Consider the following 26,371-nt stretch of genomic DNA (forward strand, 5'->3'; position numbering starts at 1 on the left):
GTCCTGAAACGTCATGAAAATAAACTCAAGAAGTTGCTATCCCTAAAATTTGTTCTGTATTAAACCTGTCTGGTTTGTGTTTAATGCCTGTTTGTGTTTTGTTTGGGTATTTTGCACTTCAGTTATTTTTCACATCCATCAATAAAATAATAGAAAACAGCCTGGAGTTATTCTCTCAGATTTACTTCATTTGGAAATTATTATAAATAGCCAGAGAATGAAACCTAATTCATTCCAAATGTGACTTCAAATCCTGTTAGTTTGGCTCATGGCCTGAAATTAGTGTAGACTTACTAAACTACAAAACTCGGAGACATGGTGGGTGGTTAGCAGGGTACGGTGAAATTAATAGAATGGGTATCACATACTGAGTTTTCCAACTCACCTGATCTGTAGGAAGCAGCTTGAAGTCTTCAGGAGGGTTGGCTATCACATACCGCTTTGATGAGGGGCTCTTCACAGACTCGCTTGTGTCTCGGAATCGGTACAGCCCAATACACAGGATGCCGAAGTGCCGCAAGGCATGGACAAACAGATCTCCATATTTACCTGATTCCTGGGGGCAGAAACAAAACATACCAATGCATCAGTGACAAACTCATAAAGCTCAGTATATATCACATTATTTATCTGTTACGTTCCGCATTATTATAACAAGAAACACTGAAAGCAACATGACATTGTCAGTGTTCAACTTTAACATCATCAACAATATTCAACTGAAAACCAACCTACCATGACATCAACAATATTCAACTATAACATCACCTAACATGACATCACAAATTTTCAGTTGTAACATCACCTAGCCAATCACCTCCCACCTTACAGATAAGCCTGGAGTGATCTTGACACCTACCCCAAACTGTTGCAGTGGGCCATCAAATAAGGAGATCTGTGCCACTCTACACCGGTCCCGATTTGCCAGGACAGACGGGGTGCAGTAGCCCCCCTTCATCCCCGCCCCTTCAGCCAGAATCTGCTCCAGCTCGGGGGTGGCGCCCCCTGTGATCAGGGTGCGGATCAATGTCAGTGCGTTGTCATTGAAATAACTCTGAAATGAGACAGACATTCTCTGACTTCTGCAGATTTTAAAATAATGTTAATCAACAGCCCATTCTATATTTTTCTCACAAAATTCAAGATGTTAATCTGAAACTTCAATGCAATACAACTGTTGTTCCACTTGAAATTACAAGGTAATAACTTAAAATTTCAAACTTAAAACCTGAAACTGAAAATATTGAATTAAACTTTCAGGAAAAAGACAGAGCCCACTATGAATGAATTATGTCCCTGGGCCAAAAATAAATCGCATCAGGAATCGATCCTCTGGTGGTGGCTAAAACGATTGATATTATTGTTGCATTCTAAACAAATCAGGTTACAGATTAAAATGGTACAGGAATCTATGATCCTAGCATCCTGACTCAACCAAAGGAGACAACTATGAGGCAATATTTTTAACATCTGTAGACAAATAAAGTTCTGGAACTTACTGTGCTCATGAGTGAGTCAAGAACACTGACAGCGAAGGCAGTACCACAAGCAAATGGCTGTGTCATGTACAGCTCAGTGTCAGGGTCATCATCGTCATCTTGGTCCAGAAACTGGACATTTGAGTCATTGGCTGCAAAAGTTGAACAATCATTACAAGACATCCACATACCATGTTCCAGCTCTTTCACTGTGGAATTTGGTTAGTTCACCCATTGCTTCAATCACTAATTCTGTTGAGATTTTGGTTCACATAGCTTTGCAACATTTCTTAGTTTTGACAACCATTAGAACCTGATATAACTAAGAAAGACAACTCCATATGGACTTGAAACAACATGACTGCAAACAAAATCAAATGATACTCTGATTTTGATGGTGTTAGCCAAATATCTTTATACATTTTACCTTGAGAAAGTCCTCCTCCACGCTGGAATATTTGGAGAGGTAGGTAAAGAAATGTAATGCAATCATCTTTGGACAAAAACTTGAATATGGATATATGTCCTCTGTACAGGGACAGAGCATAAGTACAATCAACTCCACTACACTTTCAGGAGGTCATACTTCGTTTTTCATGAGTCAGAATAAAGGATGACATCAAGGCCACTCATAGTCTGTCTCACAGTCCCTGAACCACATTATTTTGCCTAACGCTAAGCCTTCTCTGCTGTGCTAAAGCCTTAAATGAAGCAAGTCTACATTTCCTCAGGTTCTGAATCTCTGGTCTCCCTGGGTCTCCTTTTCAGTTAAAATATATTCCGAGACTAAGCCTTAGTCTAGGCCACTCACTGAAGTATGGCATCCAGCCTGACTGTGTGAGAGATGTGTGAGAGATGTGAGAGATGTTTGAGAGAGATGTGAGAGATGTGTGAGATTATGTGAGAGATATGTGAGATATGTGAGAGAGATGTGAGAGATATGTGAGAGATGTTTGAGAGAGATGTGAGAGAGATGTGAGAGATGTGTGAGATTATGTGAGAGATGTGTGAGAGATATGTGAGAGATGTGAGAGATGTGTGAGATGTGTGAGATTATGTGACTTACCTAGTTCAGTGATGAGTGGCACATTGGATCCACACACGGAGCCTCGCCTGGACACACTGGCCGGACTGCCCATCGGGGAGAACCCAGGAGGTAAGAACCCTGAGATGGACAGACATTATCACTTCCTGCCCTTGACATTAAGGTTACACATTTTCAGGTGGATTTTACAGATTTTAAACTGTCAGATGGTTGATATATATGGCATCAAATGCTTCCAACTGTTGTCAGGGGTTGCTGAGATTTGTGTTCAGACAACAAAACAAACCAAAAAAATCAGACCAAAACTGTAGTGGTCCTTTCTCTGTTGTTTCTATTTTTAAGCATGTACAAAAAGCAAATTGTGTTCAGTTCAGCATTTCAAGAACTGTAAAATGTCTGAGATGCAGGTAATAATTAAATGGTCAGTTTGTTAGCGGCATAATTTAAAAAAAATTTTCACCATTTAATATGCAGATCCTTAACACAACAAAACAAGGAGTGAGGTCCTGACCTGTGCTGAGGACTAGATGGTGTAGCAACCTGAGGTGAGGACTGGACAAGGTACTAACCTCATCTGATGGGGACAAGGGACTGTAGGGGGTACTGACCTGATCTGGTGGGGTCTAAGGTCTGGAATAGATACAGACCTGGGGTGAGGTACTGACCTGCACTGGTGGGGGCTGAGGACTGGATGAGTCCGATACTGTCATCAAAGTTCATAGCTTTGATGTTCAGTGAGCACAAAATGGCCTCCTTGTCCACCAGGTTGGGGTCATCAATATTCTTATCCTTGGCAGACACGATAACACACATATCACATAGGTTAATGTTGACTGCACGAAGGTTGGCACGGTTGAGAGGCGATCCCTGAGTAGAAAAGACACAAATTATTCTTCCCGGTTGTACACAAAATATACACATGGAAAAAAGTATTAGGACACCCCATATTTCTCAGATTATCACTATGTTACCATTAACCATAGCAAAGGAACTTTTCCAAACCTCATTTTAACTTACTATTTGCATAAACTGACCAAAAAGGACTAATTAGATGGATAATCTAAAAGCAAGAAGAACAAAAATCTGCAATTTAATCCTTGGCGCATACATTGTAAAAACAGACTTGTTCTCTAGCACTGGTAACTGTGGTCGCATGACATTAACAAGTGTGGTCAGTTTCAAGATTCTGGCATACATTCTTAAAAAATTCAGCTAAATATCAATAACCAAGCTCAATGTCAATATCAGGTGTAGCCATGATACTGGTCACACATACTGCATGTAAAGCTCCCTCTGAACATAGCATGTGCACACCTTAAATCAATGTCTGGTGCTCCAGAAGGGTCAATATAATCATGCACACAAACATAATTATGATATGAATACAAAAGGCGATATGAGGTTAAAACTCTTAGATGCTGCCAAACTTTTTTTCTTTTTTCATGTGTATGTAAATTTACCACAAAGTAAGCAGCGTTCACAAGGCAGTTTCATCTGTCATGCATATTAATGCACTTTATCCACAATATTTCTTTGGGGACAATTGAAATACATTTGGATGCCTGAAAACTTCTGGTAATATTTTAAATTGTGGTAGATTCAATTTTGATCATGGGTAAGTACAAGTGTTACTGATGAGACAGTTAAACTGCAGTGGTATCTTCTCCCGGCAAGGGAGTTTTGATGTGAAGACTCTACTTCCAGTTACTTATCTTGCTTGCCTAAGGAAAATTATAACCTTTGAGTGGTACTTGTGTAGATTTGTTTGTTTGTCCACACACAGCAATATTCATTCCACCTATATAGTGCCAATCTCTAAATAATCAAGTCTGGACCAGACAATCCAGTGATCTACATCATGGGCATCAGTCTATGCAGTTGGGATAAAATTATATGTGTCAATCAAGACCGCGATCTTGACCACTTGATCACTTTAGTTGCTTCTTACAACAGCATTGATTGCTGAATTCTAATCCAATTTTTCACTCTGCTTGTACATATGTAGAGATACACAAATGAATAAAAAGGATATTACAAAACATACACAAACATATTGTAATATACTACACACTAGTATTTAAACTTACATGTAATATGGAAAGCTTTGGGAAGTTCTGTAATGTCTTCCATTCTCTTTCCAGATATTTTAGGTCGCCAACAATGACAACATGCTTCAGTTCGTGGTAGTGGAAGTTGCTGGCACGCAGTGGCATCACCAGGTTGCGTAGACCAATCAGAGGTGAGTGTGGGTCAGCAAAGAGGCACACTATCACGTGACTGTGCATTGTCGTTAATGAAGCCTGATTCCGGTCCTGCAAGGCGAAGTGTGACAGAGGTGTGACTTTTGGTCACACTTGAATTATTTCAGTCGTATCATTGCTAACACAAGTCAAATGTTATCAATAATGAAGTTAAATTATCTATAATCTGTTCTACAATGTCACACATATTGATGTAAAATAAGGATTTAACGTATTATAAATTTAAGAATCAAGACAATATGGTATATAACAGGCCATAAAAATATCCATGATACCAGAGATGCAAGGGGGAAGATATTAAATACAGAATTTGTTCAGGGTTCAGGATGATCATATAAATTTCACCATTCCTCAGAATTTACATAGATAAACTCATATAATTCATACATACAAGAGATTTTGGTAAATTCCTTTAGTGATTGAGTTATGTTACATGCAGGACTCAGCACTAGTCTGGACCTGATAATTCAGTGATTGAAAATCTGCATGAGCACTGACCTATACAACCGAACCACCAGATCCCATTAGTCACCTCTAATGACAAGAATGGGTTACTGAAGATCAGTTCTAACCCAGATCTTCATGGGTATAAGATTCCCGCTACAGATGAAGCAGCTACTCAAACCCACTTACAATAACCACATCATCAAGCGGCCTGTCCGGACACCAGTGAAACATCCCTGTGGAGTCGAATCTTCTTGGTTCCTCCCCGGGAGTCAACTGGTCTGTGGAGGGCACTGGTGATGTGGCTTCACTCAGGTTCAAACTTGTCCCTCCATCCAGAGAAGCTTTACTTGCACTGGTTGGCCTACAGAAGGGGAGATATGTTGCAGAGGAAGGTAGGAAATTTGCATATCAGGCACTGCAGTGATGCTTAATGATAGAATTTCAATAATTTTGAAACAAAAAATTACACAAGGGAGAAAGTGAGTTATCTCTCATTTTAGCCACATTCTAGCCATATCAGGACTAAAGGACAGAAGTAGTTTCCAATTGATTTGGCTTGCCACACAAAAGACGAATAGCTAGTAAGGGATTTACATGGGTTTGGTTGGTTTGTTACTTAAGCTTAATGTTGCAGTCAGCAACATTCCAGATATGGCACTGGTCTGTAAATAATCAGTTCTCGACCAGACAATCCAGTGATCAACAGCATGAGCATCAGCCTTTGGAATAAGGATATGATGATATCAACCGAATATGAGTATCACTTTTAAGCATCATTGCAGTGGGCATTATTAAAAGCAGTTTTTTTGCTATACTTGAGAAGAGTAATCTGCATCATGTACTTTTTACTTAATGTGCCAATTGTTTGAAAAGTTCTAAAATTAAAGACAACTTTATTATTGATGATCAAATCAGTACAGGTGTGATGATACAGAAACTTCTTGATATGGTGCATATTGCGATATCTTGGAATGATACAATTCAGATCAATGCATATCATGATATGCTATCTTTAGTTATTTATTAAAATTGACTATATTTTGACAGTTAATAACAGTGCAAATTTTGACATAACTGTCATTTTCTAGTGAAAATCAATAATTTTAAATCAACAATACAAAATTATCAGGTTCTGAAAAATGTATTGATATTTATCCTCAGATAAAGTATCATGATTATTGATAATATGTACAAAATATCATCACAGCTCTACAAATCAGCATATTTGTATAACATCACTGTTTTCACACATGCATATGGGGACCACATCTGCACAAACATCTGCTTAGCATATGTCTACATATGTTATGTCAAAACCATAATTGAGAATGTTTTCCTCTAAACAAATAATATATATGAACTAGAACAACCATTAAAACATTAAACCTGGTAAACGTTTACATGAAATATAAACAGTAGATGGTGCAAATACTGTACTTTAGATGTTTAGATTTTTGGGATGATAAACAATATGTTTATACAATACACACAATATTCCTGACTTGTTAAACATAATATGTGGTAGGATATCAGTATGTGCATGCTAGGTGTACACAACCAGGAAACAACAAACATGCAAACATGTCTATTTGATGTGTTGTTATTTTTGTTGTGATTCTCTGTGTGTCAGATAACACCACTTCATTTCCTGTGCAACTGAACTGCCCTATATAAATAAGGTGGTCCAAGCAAACACTATTACTGTCCATATTAATGTCTAAACTAATGCCGCCATATAGCTGGAATATTGCTGAGTGCGGCGTAAAACTAAACTCACTCACTCACTCTAAACTAATATTATTCTCTGCAAAAGTAGATCTAAACATTCACTGCTGGTGGTGGAACAAGTGTGTGTTTAATTTTACACCACTTTTAGCAATATTCCAGCAATATCACGGCGTGATATACTAGAAATGGGCATCAGACACTGTCGCCATGTGGGGAAATGAACCCAGGTCTTTTGCGTGACGAACAGAAGCTTCAGACACTGGGCAACATGAAAAGCATGACTTTGGTAACGCAACAGGTAAAAACTTCTCGTGATTTATAGTTGATCATTTTTCATAAGTCTAAAATAGTTTCATAACAATGGTACCTGTAATAGTATAATAACAAACGTGTGGTTGTCAGTGCTTGCGAGACCTAAAATGAACCGTTGAGTTTTGTTTAATGAGTGTTAAATGAACTAGAAATGGTGCCTTTTTAAGAAATAATGTACAGTGTATTAACAATGAACTTATTTCGGTATGACCATTGAAACAGTAACCGAAGAACCCAAGGCACTGAAGCTCACCTATCGGGATGATATACCACTTGATGAGGTGTTTAATGAGGATACTAGAATACATATGAACTGATATGATATTCACATAATGATGAATGATGACATATTTTTTCAACCTTCAAAACAATTATTTTCTTTAAAGCCATAGATACCCTAAGACATGTTCGTAAGTTTATCAGTATCAATGCTTTTTTTCAGCTCTGCTGGTGTTATAAATATTGATATGGTATACACAATAACCTTACATAATAAATGTTATGAATTTAATCCTAATGCACTTCAATACCACTTCATAACCTACAGATGAAGAGTCTTTAGCTTGACAAATTACAGCATGACGCTCTTCAATACACATTCATGTATATCACATCCTTTCACATTAACCTATGGAGATGTCTTGAACACCTTAAATTGAACAGACTAGATTTAGGCCAGACCAATTTTATTCCTTGTTCTACGGATCCACCTGCCGTATTTTTTTCAAGAACAAGAAAAAATATATAAATTAATTTTGCCCACTCAAAAAATATTGGCTAAAAATGTAAACTCACAAGAAAATAATTTTAGGTTGTTTTTAACCCCAAAATGAAAAATACTATGAGCATTTAGAAGGAATATTACTTTGATAGGAAATTTTTTTTAAATATTTTTTTCCCACCTGCCTTTAGGTTTTCAGAGGACAAAAATCCGTAAAACAAGAAATAGAATTGGTCTGGCCTTAACATAATATATAAATTTATATTGGTTGCTTCACAGTGACTTTTACTGAAAATCTAATTATTATTTTTTCAGGCTATTTAATATTTTTTAAGTACGGAGATGTTTGCCATGAAAACATTTTCCTACTTGGGATTGCTTTGGTACGAGTCATTTTGAATTTTTCTGACATATAACTCTACTACAGTATAATGATGGACAACATAACATGCACCTACATGATTACTTACTTACATTTGGTTACAAGTATGTGCAGTGCTACTTAAGGGTAAGAAGGATGTGTTGATAAAACGAGATAACACATGCTCACGTTGACGATGTCAAAGTGAACGAGCATGATGCAAGACAAGGATGCATGTTGGTGCACAGGACATTGCAGTGCAAAAGGGAGGTCAACATGGAGGTAACATGAGGTCAGTTAGAAGAAGTTTACAATGCAAGAGGAAACAGTGCACATGTATTTTATGTTCTTACTCTTCTTTCTTCGGCAAGGACCAGATGTTTGCTATATTGGGACTGAACCAGGCAGATCACGTTAGTGAGACAGTCAGTGAACATGAACTACTAAAGTCAACACGTGAAAGACAGTCAGAAGCACCCTGTGAAACCTCTAGTTAAAGCATGTGAATCTAGTCAACATATATCTGTGTAGTGCCACAGTCATTCTATCCTAATTTTATGGTCGAAAATCAAGGTATGAAAATGTTATCAGTGATTAATTGGTTGATTGAAAAAAAAATATTTCAATCAAAATAATTTTTTACACAATTTTATCTAATGAATAAGGCTGATTCAGGAAGTAAGGTTGAAATCAATCCTGACAATCTTGATGAACAATTTTAAACAAATCTGAACAGATCCATAAAAGAAAACAAGGAATTGGGTCTGACTAGACATTTACCAGCGTATACATTACACTACATGGCCTATGGTATAATGTCCCTGGACATACTATCAGTGTAGTGAGATCATCCTACCATTTACTATAATACTCAAAGAAATTGTGTAACAAGAGGTGCTTTTTCAACATGTCAGATGAAATTCTTCATGAGATGCTACCTCTGATATGAAAACTAATGAATTTCAGTCAACATGCTGGTGTATATTAATTAAATTTTGTTGTCTGTGGTATATCTGTAATATCTCTATGTGATACTATAATCAGTGCTACTATATGCCATTGCAGTTTATGATATAGCGTTGCAGTAATTGTACCTCAAAGCAACATCTTGTTGAAAATTTTGATTTGAATATGACATCCGTGTATATGACAGATTGTATAGCTGGACTGACTGAGTGAGTTAGTTTTATGCCTCTTTTAGCATTTTATTCCAGGAATATCATCACTGGGGACAGCAGAAATGGCATCACACATTGTACCCATGTGGAGATTCGAACCAATGTCTTCAGCTTACCAGGAATTGCTTTAACAACTGGGCTACCCCATCTCCCCTTGTGATGCAGGAACTTGCATTGCACAATGCTGCAAGTGTCCAAGCAGACGTCACTTCTACAACAATTATTCTCCTCTTGTTTGCAGTGGAGGCGAAATTCCAGAATTTTTTTTTAAGCAACTGCGTACAGGTTGTTTACATGTCTAACAACTTCATAATCAGATTTCTCTATCATATAGTGTTTAAAAAAGACATAAATTAGAATTGTTTCTGGATATTTGTGTCTTCAGTTAATGTCAGTTACAGAGGAATATAGCAATGAAGGAAGATGGTGGGGAATCTAGCAATGCATTGATGAAGACAAAATATTCATTCAAACTCTCAAGAACCCCAAACATATTATTTGTTGGAACTGTCAAATTTAAGATCGGGAAACTTGCACACTCAAATGATCAAAAGTTTGATGCACAAGACGCTGTCATGAGGGAAACATATTACTAGTTGTTGGGAACATGCCGTCAACACTGTAAATGCTGAAAATACCAGAATTACATAATACAGCGCCTATTTGCAGACAGCTGCAGGTATGTCAACTGCTTTTCTTTTTCTCCTGAATCTCGCCTGTTGCTTTTACTGTGTTTCTGTCCTTTGAGGCTTTTTTGGGAATTGCTACGCTGTCTATGAGAAGAGGGGTGGTTCTTATCGACCATATTGGGTGGGTCGCCATGTTTATGGTGCACCTCCAAGTACAGATCCGCCTTGCGGGAAACATTTCTGCAATGACGTGCTGTGTCAGCTACTCAGTAGTACTGCAATGACATCTTTGCCCTCTCTTATCATTTGGTTTACAGACTCGGGCCAAAAGAATAAAAAATAGAATAAAATATTTCCAGAAAATATAAAAACAAATTTATTCATCAAAGAAAAATAAACAAAGGAATGAAGGGGGTCGTTTTTTTGAGAATGGTCAGGAGTTACCTCCCTTAACCTAATGGTGAATACACTTTATATCTTATTTATAAAAAGTGACAGGGCAGTAAGAATATTGTTTCTTAGTTAGTGTAGTGTATCTGTAAACCAAGTTTTAAAAGAGAAGCATCACTTTTACAAAATAGTTGAATTCATTTTTTTTTAAAGGACTCTCTACATATTAAATACATACATAGTAGGCAATTACAACTTATACAATTACAACTTGAATTACTTCATTTCTATCACTAAAACATCTAAACAATAATTAACACAATGTATCATCAACATAATGCATAGCTTACAAATATACTAATACGTAAGTAAATTTAAAATATCGCATTGTACATACCAGTTGTTTTGAAAATTGGTTATTAGAGATATGAATTACAAGTAAATCGAAGGGTAAGCATCTTAAAAGCCTCTAAGAGATCAAAAGATTGGGAAGGATAAGAACAACAAGGTAAAGTGATCCACATTTAGAGGAAGGGTACAGTTAAGGTAGGGTCCATGATTAGGGAGGGAAACTTGAACATCTGGATGAGAAATTTACAGATTTGGGGATGAAAGTCATCACTTCGAGTATGGGGGTGACAGATAAGGGGTATGGTTCATATTAACTTTTTGCATCTTGAAACAGATTTTCATGCTTAAGAAACATTAATAGTGAACAACAGAATTTTATTCTTTTGTACACGAAATATTGTTAATAAGATTTCATATTATCTGGTAATATAGGATATTTCTCAAATTTGAAATTACCATATTATGTTCTTTAGAATAACTTTCTGATACAATCAAATACATTTGTAGAAATGCATCTACCAGGCAGACATGACAGGTTTATGTACAATATACAATAGTTGAGCAACCAATATTGGAACAGGAACACAACATATTGATAGACAGGGAATTGAATGGGGGTTTTTGTCGTCAAATCATTTAACAATCTGTTGTACTGTGAATGCATTACGTCATTACCAATACTCCATTTTGAAATCTGGTAAATTCTTTTGAAACACTGCACTTACTGTAGAAATCTTCATAATATATTCGCTAAATATCGTCAGTGCTATCCATAACACGAACTGTATTATTGTTCTCTAGAGATGGTAAGTCTGAAATACTATCTTCCCCAAAACTTAAATGAGTGAGTGAGTTTAGTTTTACCCCGCACTCAGCAATATTCGAGCTATATGGAAGTGGTCTGTAAATAATTGAGTCAGGACCAGACAATCCAGTGATCAACAACAGGAGCATAGATCTGCAAACCTAGGAAGCAATGACCTGATTGAGCTAGTCAACAAAGTCAGTGAACCTGACCACCCGATCCCGTTAGTCGCCTCTTAAGACAAGCATAGTCGCCGTTATGGCAAACATGGATTGCTGAAGGCCTATAATACCCCAGACCTTCACGGGTAAAAACCACATATGAAGTCAATAGTAATTTTAACATCTTCCTAACAACTTATCTAAATTTGTTAATCATGCTTAGACTAAGAAGGAGTTCACTCTAAAAAGGTTGCAGGCTCAGTAACGCCATGCTTAAATCTGCCCCATTCACCTACTCTACAACAGCAACGACTCCAAATCTCGACTCATCTAGGGTTCACATGACAGAGCTTAGCACAACCAAAGTCAGCATGTTGAAAGACAGAGTTAACTCATCCCTGGGGTCAAGGCACGGCACACAAGGAGATAAGGAGGGTGGGGTCAGCTTACTGTTTATTTCGGTGTTCCCTTTTATGGTGTTTCTCATTCCTAGAAAGAAACTCACTAATGAAGTGGGAAGCTATCTGTAGGAGATGCATCCATGAAACCAACAATACTCACCTGGTAATTAAACATTCTTATAACATTTTGCATGAATGAGTGAGTATGACAGCTTTTAGCAATATTCCTGCAATATCATGGCAGGAGAAATGGGTTTTAGACATTGTACCCATATGCGGAATCAAACAGTTTTTAGTAGGGCTAGTGAATGCTTTCACAACTAGGCTACGCAGCTGCCCTTAAAACAAGTAGAGAAAATGTTCTATTTGATTATTTCTTCCAGAACTGTTGCTTCAGGATATCGGCATATATGACATCCCCAAGGGACACAACTCTGCATGACATGAGCAGCTTGGACAACTGGACTACCCATGGTGCCTACAGCATGGGATAACACTGAATATTCCTACCAATAGTTGAGCTATATATGTACCAAAACTGTTTCAATGAGGTCAGTTAAGTAGTTTTGGTCTGCAATATTCCTACATCACAGCTTGTCAGATTAATTTGGAAGTAATGGCCTAACTGATGTCTCAGTCATTCATCCTTTGATAAACTCTCATCACTGATACAGTGCTGATAAACATAAAAATATACTCAGGACAAATTGGCATTTGAATCCAAGATTATGGATTTTATTCCTTGCCCATGGAATATTACACTGGGGTAATACCGCTAGACATATGATGCCATGATAATTTAGTTCCGATGCCACAGTGCTAATACCTCTGTCCATATTATATTAGACCTTAATTTTCTTCCTGAAAATTGACATGAGAATCATCACACTGTAGGCAGTTTCCATCAATTTATGCATCTAGAGTAATAAACAGAATACTTAACTAGCTTCCACGAAATACCATTTTTATCAAACTTGTGAATGACTTGGTATCAAACAAGCTTTAGCCAATTCATTAATTCAGTTAAGAAAATTGGTATTACACGGATGTGAGTTTAGTATCCTCTATTTATCACACCTAAGGGAGGCAACTCTGCAGAGTACATCTTGTCTTGGAAAACTAATCCACTATTTACCCAACTCTAACTTTGATGGTAAAATAAATAAAATAAAAGACTACATTTTCTCAAACTGATGTCAAATTAAAACTCATAGTTTCTACCTTGAAGGAATGATACAAAGAATGTGTAAGAATGCAAAAAGGTACAAGCTGACGGACAAATGGCTTTGAAAAAAAGCAAGACAAAAAAGAGTTGTCTCAAAAGAAAGAGTAATATTTGACAGTACTGCTGTAAATTTAGGACATTAACCTACTTATGTAGCATATCTCAGCGAATATGTGCCTTCAAATTTAATAAAGGTCAATCAGCAAGTGCATCAATAATTAAATCAAAGCTGTTGGTGTGGCTTGTCATCAAACATGTCAGTATCACGGTTAGTCATGTTGGTTTGGTACTATGTGCCTTCAAACTATGGTCAATGGCTCTACTCCTCAAAGAGATCTTAGCCATTTAGCACAAGTTAGTCATGGTGGTATGCTAAAATGTGCCTTAAAATAACATGTCAGTGTCTCCTTTTTAAAGACATCTTAACCATTAAAACTAGTTAGTCATGGTGGTACACTAATATGTGCCTTCAAATAACCAGGGCCCTGCTCCTCAAAGCAACCGTAGTGCTATGATTGCTGCAAGTTCATGATGGAATATGGGAGTTACAACCATCTTAGTGCTAAGATCAGTTTGTGGAACAGGGCTCTGTTGTGGAATCCTACATCCTATGGTCAATGTGTAAGTCTACATCTCTAATGCATATACCTTACTGCAAGGAAGCTCATAATTCTTTGTCTAAAATTTAAGACATGAAATGATAAGTGAAAAAATAATGACAATCTTAAGATTAAATGCAAAAAGGTCATCCATGAAAAGTTTGATTTCATCTTTCTTAAAGAAAGCCTTGTCAGGAAATGAGACAATGATAACTACTGGAGCTAGTTTTCAGGACAATAGTTTTGAAACATTCTAAAGTACTCACACTTGGGGAGTCTTTTCCGGTGTTTTCTTCTCCCTTCCCGCTGGAACTGAGTAATGAAGGACATTGATAAATACAATCTGGTGTCAGTTTTCACAAATTTGCCATCTTTTCTACCTTCATACTTCACCAGGTGTATCACAGAGATATGTAAGTCTCACCTGAATCACACACGTACCTGTACCTATTTACATAACAGATAAACACTGGTCACAACAAAGCTGAATATGAACCCCTAAACAACTACATTCTGGTGTAATTTTCAGGAATTAGTGGTTGTTTGTTTGCAGTTTTATTGCACTCTGCAATGTTCCGGTAAAATAAATGCAGCTAGACAAGTGCGAAGCTGGACAACCTAATTCTCAGTTGCCTTGGTGGCTGTTAATATAGAGCTATTAATGGGAGAGCATGAACAGCTGTTAATGGGGGAAATATATACAGCTGGTGATGGGGAACATCTATGCAGGGAAATATATACAGTTGGTGATGGAATAGTGTACTGCTTGTAATGGAGGAAATATATACAGCTGGTGATGGGAATGTATATAGCTTGTAAGGAGGGAAATATAATAATAAAAAAATTATACAGCTGTTGATGGAAAAGTATACAGAATGTAATGGGGGAAGTATAGACAGCTGGTGATGGGGAAATATATTCAGGAGGGTATATATGCAGCTGTTAACAGGTGGTGGTGATATATGAAGTTGTTGGGGGAATAGGTACAGCTGCTAAAGGCTGTTATGGTTACATGTCAGGAAAGAAAATACAATGTCATAGTCATGTTACATTGAACTGAGTGAAGAATTGTCAACAGTCAACACTAGAAGATTTGATTATTGGCAGAAAGTGAAAGAAAACACTGATATTATAAACCTTTTTTGAGGGGAATTTAGCTGGCATTTATGTAGATATAAGTGTCTCTTTCAGCACTGTATAATGTATCAGACGGAACTGTTTTAGTCAGTGCTTTGAAATATGATATAAAAAACAAACTATAAACAAACAATGCATTATACATGCACCATCATCAAGTTTCTTTAAGTTGAGAGAAAAGTACTATTTCCCTAACAGTTTGCAATAAGTTATATTTTGTCCAAAACGAATTCGACCCAGGCTTAAGGTATCAAATGGTGGGAATTCACAGCATCAAGTACAAATCCGTTAACATCCTAATCCTGAAAGGCTGATGATGAAGTTGACATGTTGACAGATCTTGCACATTATCACAAAATATGTGAAACATTACCATCTGGATTAGTGGGTTCAGTTCGTTGTAAGGCTGCATAAAAACAGAACAAACCATTAGTAGATGAACATTTCTGCTCAATACAGGGAACAAATGGTAAAGTTAGTTCAACCATGACAGCTAAACTGTCCACACACAACAAACAGGAAGTGTTTACATTCAATAACCCCATGCTTTACCATGAGCATGAGGATATTTTGAATAAATATTCCTTTACATGGATCAAGAATGTTTGCTGATAGCACTGGTCATGTTGCAAATCTTGTGCTCAGTTTCTGAAAATTATAATTCTTACAATTATGACTCATTTTGCGAAAAGTTTAAGAAACACTTGATCCAAGAAAGAACTCTCAGTTGCATGCTAAGATATTTCACTTACAAAGATGACAACAGTTCACCACGCATTATGTTCTCTTTAATAACGTGCAAGGGCCTTTAAATTCTTAATTGATTTACAAAAAATATGAATGAATATTTGATGTAGGCTGGAAAAATGAAATTAACTTACTAATTAGCATTGCTACTCATGAATGAAAGACAGTTCAAGCTCGTAGGTCACACTATCATGATAACTATATGTTTTGGGGTTGAAATAATTACTTTTACTGTACATGTATAATTTACCATTGGTTACAAACAACAGTGTCCATTTGCAAAACAGCCAACCCCAAATTGAGGAAATTCTAAAGTCATTTATAATATCTTATTCTAATTCTTGAAACCAACGTAAAAATCTTAAGGCCAGGGCAGAGACTGACAGAACAAATATTCTGTAAGGGGAGCTATATTATAGCATTGTCTACATGCTTACATGGTCATGCAGAGCAAGCATCGGGTGAGTGAATGTTGTTTTATGCCACATTCAGCACTGTTCCGGCTATGTAACAGCATTTACACAGCTTTCCTGGGTGAGTGAGCGAGTTGGGTTTTATGCAGGTTTTAACATTCCAAAATATGGAATCTATGGACACCAGAAATGGGCTTCACACATTGTATGTACATGGGGAAAGGAACCTGCATGTTGCTTTAATGTGGAAGAAAAAGCTGTAAGGAAGACTGGCCTGACACGTTTACCACTATGGTGAAGTGTATCCGCAGACAAACAGACAAACATTAAGGCCATCTCTGATTCAAACCCACCATCAAAAGTTTTCGTAATGCACACGGAACACCACGCTGCACACAAAATTGTTGTGAGTATGGTGCCATGCTTTTTAGCAATATTTCAGCAGTACTACAGCATGGGATACCAGAGATGGGCTTCACAAAGAGTGCCCATATGGGGAATCAAACCTGGGTCTATGGTGGGACAAGTATTCACCTTAACTACTTGGCTACCACACTGCCCCATGAATTGTGTCAGCGAACACTGTACCATCCACACTTCATTAACACTTCTCCCAAGTGTGATTTAAGTGCAACATTAAAGTCAAATCTGAATTATCCTTTACAAACACCAACCTCCATTTTCACCACACATAACCCCTAATAATACGTTACATATTGTGTTAATAAGTCTAAAACAATTTTTACAAATAATAATAATCTGAAATAAAAAAATACAATAGAGACTTGTATAACACACAAATGAAGTATAAACACAGACGATCACTTAAAACAATAAATAAAAAAATAGAAACATTCATAAGAATCATGGCAACATATGTTTGCATATTTGTGAACAAAGATTTTAATGCCGTACAACCAATACTGGATCATTCAACCCAGCAGGGGATGTTGACAAATTAGGATCTTAGAAAATCGGAATTCACATCTATAAAAGTTGATAAATGTAAGAAAGTGCACTATATATTTGTATATATTTACAAGCATGCAGAATGTGCAGTGATGGAAGGAGATATGTACAGTCGAAAACAAACAGCTGCGACTATGCCCCTGCTAGTCGTTGATTTCTCCACAAAAAACATAATCATTGCCTTACCTTTAATTCACAATCAAATGATTGTTTATATCTTTGTTTAACCTAAACTCAATGATTACTTGGGATACACTTCTTTTATCAATTAGTAAAAAAATAGATATATCACCATATCTAGCACAAGAAGCACCCTGGGCCAGTGTAACACAACTTTCAGGGAATGACTGAGTAGGTTTTGACTTACTTGAGGGAATGACTGACTATGTTTTGACTTACGTCAGGGAATGACTGACTAAGTTTTGACTTACTAGCAATATCACAGAGGGGGCACCAGAAATGGGCCTCATACATTTTACCCGGGTGGGGAATTGAACACAAGTCCTTCAGATGTCTGCTGATTTTCATACAGTGTGGTGACACTAAGATTTGAGACACAGCTTTTAAAGCTTTAATACTTTAAATACAGATGAGCAGATGTCCTGGGGCCCCTTTCACAAAATGCTCGTAGCCTAAGATCTCGTAAGTTTTCTCGTAGCCATTGTTCCTCCTATACTGTAAGACAGGAGCTATGGATGCTACGAGAAAAGTTACGAGATCTTAGGCTTACGAGAGTTTTGTGAAACGGGCCCCTGAACAGGAGTCAAGTTGTTTATGATTATACCTATTACACTGAAGTAATACTCAGGGTGCTTGTTGGGTTGGGGTTGAAAATAGTAAATAACTAATGAAAAAATATACGGCGAGGAAATGTTTAGCATTTAACATTGAAACTATGTTGCAAAATAGCTGAAATATGGTGAAGGTCTCTATTCCTTGGGGCATTCTTGAAGGGTTACACTGCACTGTGCAGTGGCATGCATATATACATGCACTCATGCATTGAGCAATGCTCATACAATCTTATCATCTTCAACAAAGACGAATAACTTCATTCACTTCTATCCAGATATGAGCACAATCAGGCAAGAGCAAGAAATCAGTTTGAGTAACACGAAGCACAAAGAATAAAAATGCTGACTATCTTCATTAAAACTAATCGAAATATTTATTTGTAAATTAAGACAATCTGTCTTCAAAAAGGTAATAACTAAAAAATATATTTTGCATAATGGCACAAAATAGCGAACAAGGAATAAGTTGTCTTGAGGAAAAGAGCATATGAACACATACGCATGATCAGATTGTTCAGAAGTTGTCAATAACACAGAGTGAAGATAGTTACTGACAGGGTGTTAGTAGAGACCTGTTTAGACTAACATGCATTTTGCACCACAACCTCAGGACAGTGATCAAACTATTATTGATCCATGTATCAAGGACAGAAGGCCGTTTCCCTGAAATGTTAGCAACATCCACCACGAACTCAAGTAAATGAAGCAAATCATACACAACAGATCCCATTCACTGGTATCATAGTCCACGGACACTGTTGGCGACTCGTCAACTGAAATACACACATGGAGCTGGTATAGGGTCACACCAGGAGTCATCACCATTCTGAGAGTCCACAGCTCACTTGAACTAAGGCTAGTTCACAGATCACTTGAGATAAGGCTAGTCTCCAGCTCACATGAACTCAGGCTAGTCAACAGCTACTCAAATTTAGGCTTGTCCAGAGCTAACCTAACCTCGGGCTTGTCAACAGAGGATTATCAGTCTACTCAACAGCTCACTGAAATTCAGCCTAATGAATCCATTACTAAAATATAGGCTAGTCCTGACCTCACATACATTTAGGCTTGTCCAGAGCTAAAATAAACTTAGCCAAGTTAACAGCATGTATAAATTTAGGCTAGTCCAGAGCTAACTTAAATTCAGTTCAGTCAAAAGCTCGCCTAAATATAGCCTAGTCCAGAGTTATCTAAAATTCAGGCTAGACAACAGCTCACTTAAATTTAGGCTAGTCCAGGGCCCCTATAAATTTAGCCTAGTCAACAGCACATTTAAATTTAGGCTAGTCCAGAGCCAATTTAAATTGAGTCTCGTCGATAGCTCACTCAAATTTAGTCTAGTTCAGGCCTCACTTAAAACTAAGCTAGTCAAGAGCTAACTTAAATTTAGTCTAGTCAACAGCTCACATAAATTTAGGCAGTCCAGCGTAACTTAAACTTAGGCTAGTCAGCTTATTTGAATTCAGGCTAGTCAGCAGATGATGTGAGGCTAGTCACAGTTCAGTTCAGCAGTTTAAGAAAAAACAAGTCGTCCTTGAGTTAGCATCTGCATGACCTTTTAAGTAACCTGCATAAACTTGTCTTTTGACACTATTTATGGAAGATTTGATTCTAAAAATAATTACATTAACCAATATTAACAGGGCTAGATAGATCAAACAGAAGGGTACTAGACTCCGGCTTCGGACAAGAGGCAAACGTCATGGGTATGTTCCTACAAACGCATCTGAAAGCCTAAAATATGGACTATTTAGTATCATCTAACCAATTCTATTTTCCAAGTGAATGTAAGGTCTAGCATTAAAGTACGTCATTGAAGAATGTATAACTTCATAACATTTTTACCTTATGTAAGATTTAACAATACATATCATCAGATGCATCACTGGCATTTTAGATGAGATTTTATAAACTTAGAGATTTTTCAGGTTTACAATGATGTAACCCAGAAAAATCTCAATGGTCAATACACATTATCACGAAATACCTGGTAAGAATCTGGCAGGGCTTTCACCATTCATCAACTGTTCAGCCATCTGTGACAATCTTTCTCGTTCAGAAACCTGACAAAATTTCTAATTAAGATTCCTGCCAAAACTGATCACTAACGTTTTTAAGCAACAATATTAGTAAGTGTATCCTGAAACTAACATGATTAATGAGGAACCACACAAGGACTGACAGCTGTTTGTTATGATGTCTATTTTACAGCCACAGAAAGGTGAATTCAGCAACATTGGTCAAGAAAAAGGACAAAACCATTGCTAGACTGAAGAGATTCATAAATCCATCATTGTCATTTTGCTATCTTGGGATATCCTGCATGATGTGACATACATTCTCAAGGCTATTCTAGTAATTGCCAGCAAATTTAACTGGTACTACTGTTAATGTTGATTTTGTTATCCAAGGCACACTGATGCTAAACACTGTACAATGTTATCTTTTTACTCTGTGTAATTTGTTCCAATGACTGCTGTACCCCTAAGCTTCAATTGCTACCATTTTATGGATGCTCAATGTTCCTTTCTCAGTGAAGCTGCAGCTGCTTAACAGATATACAATGTTTAGTGTGACTATAATGGTTAGCGACCAGCTTCTGAAATGTTAAGATTTGACAGATGTCTAGTGTTCCTGTACCCAAAACGGCTGTAGATTTTTTGCTGTGAGTTTCCCTGACAAGTTGTTTGTCCCCATAACCATCCATCCTTCCAACCTTTGCGGAATGTTTCTTCCTTTTCATAACATAAGCTGAAATCTCCAATGACGATATACCTGGCTTCATCCTTGAGCACACATACACAAAACTTCTCTCACTTCTGAATTCCACTATCAACCAATTATCATTTTGTACAAAACACCTGATATTTCCTTCAAGACAACATAATAATATTCATAATGCTAAACAGCATCTATGTCTGAACTAAATGTGTAAGCCTTTTTTTGCACTAATACTAGCTATGCTGACTCCGAACTAAAGCATAATGTGGTTATATATCTCTACAACAAACTAAGCATGCCAAGTCCTACACAAGACATTTATAGTATAAACACTCATATTACCTAACTCTTGCATGGCTGCACGCATAAAAACATATTTCCAAGGGTGAACAAGCTTAACACACCTTAAAACAGAATATTACATGACTAGTCTCAAGGTCAAATCTCCAAACCCATCATGAAATGTAAATTATCCTATTTCGACATTTTTATATCTCACTTGCATTTTGATTTCATACATCTCACTTGCAGGTGTATTGAATCTGATCTTTCTTGAGCACTGGTTCTTTTAACGTTACAGTCATACCAGTTGATGTTATTCTACCAACAACAATTAAGAAAACTGACAACAACCATTCAATCAGCGACGACAACACCAGTGACCTTTCCTGACACTGACAGAAACGCATGCTAAGATCAAGGTCATGCTGAGTTCTTCTTCAATGCTTGTTCGACTTAATCAACTCTCGCGACTAGGGCTATCACAACACGTGTACACAGTCACTGGCATGTTATGTCAAGGTAGCTTGTTGGTTACACTAAGCACTTCTGATTTACAATAAGCACTTACTACCTAGACAAGCACTGACTGCTTACAGAAAGCATTTTCTGCATACACCAAGCACTTCCTGCATGGAGCTCTATGTATCACAGTCTCACAAAATGGACGGATGTGTTAATTGTGATGATCAAACGAGATCTGATTTTAGCAAGCTGACGTCTCCACTCATGTGACGACCGTCTGGTAACAGTGATGAGAGAATAGTGACTGATCACAGGACAGAACATATACTGGCAACACATAGTGAGCTAGTCAGCTGCTTAGAGTGAGCAGTTGAACAGCGGAGCGAGCATTGAGCGAGCACACGAGCAGCAACGAGGGAACCACGCAGACACACAGGTGCGAGAAGACGCCGTGAGGTACTACCTAGGACAGCTGCTGCTCCCTTCTTGAACATTGCCACTTTTAAAATAAAGATGGGAAATATTGACAAAGTCTCACCACTTTTGAAATAATGATGGGAAATATTGACAATCTCTCGACACTTTTAGAATAAAGTAGGGAAAAACTGATAGTCCCTTGACAGCTTTAAAGTAAAGACAATATAAATCGACAATCTCTTGCCTCTTTTAACATGAAGGTCAGAAATACTGAGAACCTTTTGCAAAAAGAGAATCTTTTGCATCCAATGTGAAGAAAAAATATATACTAACAATCTCTTGCCACTTTCAACACATAGATGGGAAAAATGGAGAATCACTCACCACTGTTGACACGTAGCTGGGAATTACTGAGAATTTCTTATCACTTTCAAAGTAAAAGATGTGATATATTGACAATATCTTGCCACTATTAATGTAAAGCTGGGAAATTTTGTCAAATTCTTGCTACGTTTAATATAAAGAAGGGAAATATTGATACCATCTTGCCACTTCTAATGAAAAGACTGGAAATATTGACAATCCCTTGTTACTTTTAATGTAAAGATGGTAATTATTAATAATCTCCTGTTATTTCTAACATTGAGCTGAAATTAATAAAAAATCCTTTGGAAAGGGAATCCTAGATATGTATGGTTTTGTAACATACTGAAAATGAGGTGACATTGACATATTCTTGCTATATATTAAATTAAATTAGTCAAAATTTTGTCTTCTCTCTTGCCCTTTGTAATATAAAGAAGTCACTTGCTGTAACATGTAATATAATGATGTAATATCAACACTCTTACCACTGGAACATAAAATGGAATTACATATATTTGCTACTTCCCGCAAAAAAATGTTTTGATAAAAAGGCAATATTACATATTTTGCCACAGTTAACATAATGCAATTTCTATTCAAAAGATTACCTTAAAACTCTTTTTTTCACAAATCACAGAAGTAAAATTTGTGGAATGTGTCAATTAAAGCAGACCACTTGAGTATTTTGTGATTAGAATATCTTTGAAGGTTCCTTAAATTACACAGGTAATGTTCCCTGAAACAAGTCCTGATTCTAACACATTCTTCAGAATGTTTCTTCAGGTGTCATTATCTTTCTAGGAACCAACCTTTTGTTTCTTAATATATTTTAACTTAGTTATCTTACTAACGTGCACCCAAAACACAGATTTGAATGATTTACTTTGCAATTGTCTCAGACAGACACTTTGTATATGTCAATCCTACTTAACGATAAATGTCGCAAGTAAAACCCCTTTCTACTTACATGGCCGACAGCGACACTTCTTAATAGCACGGACATCGTTTACATCACTGTGGCAGGTTTTACAATAATAAAATGCTCTGAAACAAATACACACATCAAAAATAGATGTTATGACTCATGTTAATTTTGTGAAGGTGAGAATTTGATGAGTACATCCAATAAAATATCTGGCGAGGTTCTTGAGAGGCATTTAGAAGTTGGGATTCTAATGTACGACAAAGGAATAGCCCAGAAATGTTGTGAAGAAGTTGACATCCATAACATTTTGTCGTATATTAAAATATCTGGCCTTCATACAGGGTATGAATTTAATTTGCCTTAAAAATAGATTTTCTTTTTGCCTGATTAAGACACAATATTTGGTTTTGAAATAAGTCTATACTTCAATTTGGTTAAATTTAATATTTCAAAAAGAAACGTAACTAAATGTGGCATAATTTGAAAAAATAAAAATGGCAGAAATGTATGGATCAGCAGAGAATTGCCATGACTGAGAATAATCAAATTTCTGAATGTTTTTTCATACCACTGGAAAACAATATCCAAAACTTAGATTTTTCAAATTTTTAACGATATTTACCTAACACTCATTATAAAGTTGGAATTGTACAATATCCTCTACAATTAGCACAGATTATGAATGTGGAAAGGTTTTTGTTGCTTTTACTTTCACACTCATGTATCATCTTGTATTAATACATCACCTTGCTTTGCTCTCAACTGACCCACCTTTTGACCTCCTCTGCAGATTCGGCTATGAAGAACCCCTGGGTAGCATTCTCTATTTTCACCTTAGGTCCAGGATTAATAGCAAGAGTGCTCTCTCGTGTGTCCTCCTGTCGGACTTCTATTGCCAATAGAAGGAGCTTTAGCTTCACAAAACACAACCTAAAGACAAGATAAACAAAGAAATTAAAACAGAATCTTCAAAATTAAATGTAACTAAATGTGGGCTTATTTTGAAAAAAAAATATGATGGATCAGCAGTGAATTTGCACCTCATGCTTCAATGTTTCAGTCGTGACCACAAACTTTCAGAGTCCCATGCCGGAACTTTCTGCTCCAAAGTTAGACGCCTTGTCAACAAGACCAAAGAGGTTAACCCCTTCAGAAAGCTGACAAGGTATGGATGTCATCAGTGGGATGCCCTGTTTCATATGCAAGGCAAAGAACTGGGTGAGTGAGTGAGTGAGTTTAGGTTATGCTGCATTTAGCAATACAGTCGAACCCCATTTACCTGGACCCCACATATGCAGAAACCCCGCCTTCCGGACGAATTTTAGGTGAAACGAAACTTCAGTAATTGAACTCGCTTAGCCAGACCCCGCGCTTTCGGACAAATTTTCAACCCATTCTCGTATATTTCCATTTGAAAATGATCCACTTATCCGGACGGAAGTATCAGTGCAAAAGTCAGTACTCTTTACCACATGAGTATGTGTATTCACTGTTAATCTCTCGGGAGGCGTTTGATGTGAACTGAGTAATTACCCATCAAAACATTAAGGATGCCTGTTAATCTGTCGGCAGGTGTTTTGATGTGAATGTGTTACTTACCCATCAAAACAATAAGGAGACATGTCTCTTCAGTTGTGGCATGTGTGAGAACATTTCATCAGTTACGAAAACATATTGCACTGTATATAATGTCCCATCACATTTCTGTAGACAGGCATTTGTAAATGTTCAATATGCACCATGAACATGTTTTTCATGTTTGATCCAGCTAACCGGACGCCTCGCTATCCGGACGATTTTCGAGTGAAACCAAACGTCCGGATAAACAGGGTTTGACTGTATTCCAACAATATCCTTGCGGGGCACACCAGGAATGGGTTTCATATACTGTACAGTCCACCTGGCTCAAAAGCGGACTGATGAATTGCAATCTAACTCGATAACTAATAAACATCACATTCTCAATACAACACTGATCATAATCAAAACATTGTACCAAGTCAATGAGGTTTTTGAAGACTTTTTGCCCTAAAACTTAAAAGCAAAATATCATCAATATATTGACACAGTTCACTGTTACGAGGGAGGAGAAAGAGACAGCCAGATGTACGTAAAAGGACGGAGAGGGCACAGCACAGGCTAATGAAACAATAACTTTGTTGGCACTAGTGCACACATTTCATGAACACCTGGCTAGCATTGATACCAAGTAAAATGTTTGGCTAGAGGCCCACAAAAGCATTAATTTGGAATCTTAAATAATTAATTCAAAGATTTACAGTAAATCATATGACAGAAAGTGATACATACTCTGCTGCTTCAGGGAAGGTCATGCCGTTGAAGGCGCTGGAGAGATATTCTGTGTACATCTCCATGGCTGTTCCCCGCATATAGTCTGCCTGCCACTGAGCTCGATCAACACCCTGCAGCAACAAGGATTCAATGTCTCCAACTCAATCATAGTGTTCAACTCAGATGTATGGGAGATGTGATGAAGACGTCACAACAATCACAAACAAATCTTAACTTAAAATACAATGTAATTCAAATGAGGTTCAGGTAAATCACTCACTGTATGGTACTGACGATTAAAACATGCTACGTATGGGATTACACATTTTCAGTGATGATGATGATAATGAAGTTTCAATGCACAATCAGTGAACATAACTATGGAAGTAAAACAGTTCCTTGTCTGACACCCCATACGGTCTCTGCTGACACAGACACATGTAGTGTTCCCCCTAGGCATATTTAGGAGGGTGCAGTGCCCTGCTCTTTGATTTTTGCACCCTGCCCTTTTTATTTTGCGCTCTGACCTTTTTCGCCTCAATCGCAGTCGTTTACTATGACGAGTGTGTATTTTCCAGATTTGAAATTTTTTCTTCAAATTCTAATCTTAAAATACAAACTGAGAAGAGTAAAAATGAACTTTACAATTGAAATTATAAGACAATTTGACTTCTTATATATTTTGTATAAGAATCCTAACCAACAAGCCCTTTGAGGTTATGAAGTGCCCTTTTCCATGAATTTACCCTGCCCT

At 37.0% G+C, this 26,371-nt stretch overlaps 1 protein-coding gene across 7 annotated transcripts in view; it reads right to left on the reverse strand.

Moving 5' to 3' along the window:
* Positions 1 to 26,371, reverse strand: part of LOC137283455 (calcium-activated potassium channel slowpoke-like) — a 139,685-nt gene that overhangs the window by 5,648 nt on the left and 107,666 nt on the right. The window contains exons 13-26 of one of the 7 annotated variants that reach the window (XM_067814956.1): positions 25,636 to 25,748; positions 24,097 to 24,255; positions 23,368 to 23,444; positions 18,869 to 18,925; positions 15,603 to 15,635; positions 14,359 to 14,404; positions 8,707 to 8,748; positions 5,418 to 5,592; positions 4,611 to 4,835; positions 3,189 to 3,390; positions 2,545 to 2,643; positions 1,500 to 1,630; positions 860 to 1,054; positions 386 to 556 (exon numbers count right to left, since the gene is read on the reverse strand). In XM_067814956.1, coding sequence (XP_067671057.1) covers positions 386 to 556; positions 860 to 1,054; positions 1,500 to 1,630; positions 2,545 to 2,643; positions 3,189 to 3,390; positions 4,611 to 4,835; positions 5,418 to 5,592; positions 8,707 to 8,748; positions 14,359 to 14,404; positions 15,603 to 15,635; positions 18,869 to 18,925; positions 23,368 to 23,444; positions 24,097 to 24,255; positions 25,636 to 25,748 — 1,725 coding nt within the window. Of the gene's footprint in view, positions 1 to 385; positions 557 to 859; positions 1,055 to 1,499; positions 1,631 to 2,544; positions 2,644 to 3,188; positions 3,391 to 4,610; positions 4,836 to 5,417; positions 5,593 to 8,706; positions 8,749 to 12,317; positions 12,357 to 14,358; positions 14,405 to 15,602; positions 15,636 to 18,868; positions 18,926 to 22,080; positions 22,117 to 23,367; positions 23,445 to 24,096; positions 24,256 to 25,635; positions 25,749 to 26,371 lie in introns of all 7 variants that reach the window. The other 6 variants (XM_067814957.1, XM_067814958.1, XM_067814960.1 and 3 more) reach the window with 6 other exon arrangements.

This window comes from Haliotis asinina, chromosome 5 (assembly GCF_037392515.1).
Source record: "Haliotis asinina isolate JCU_RB_2024 chromosome 5, JCU_Hal_asi_v2, whole genome shotgun sequence".
NCBI lineage: Eukaryota > Metazoa > Mollusca > Gastropoda > Lepetellida > Haliotidae > Haliotis > Haliotis asinina.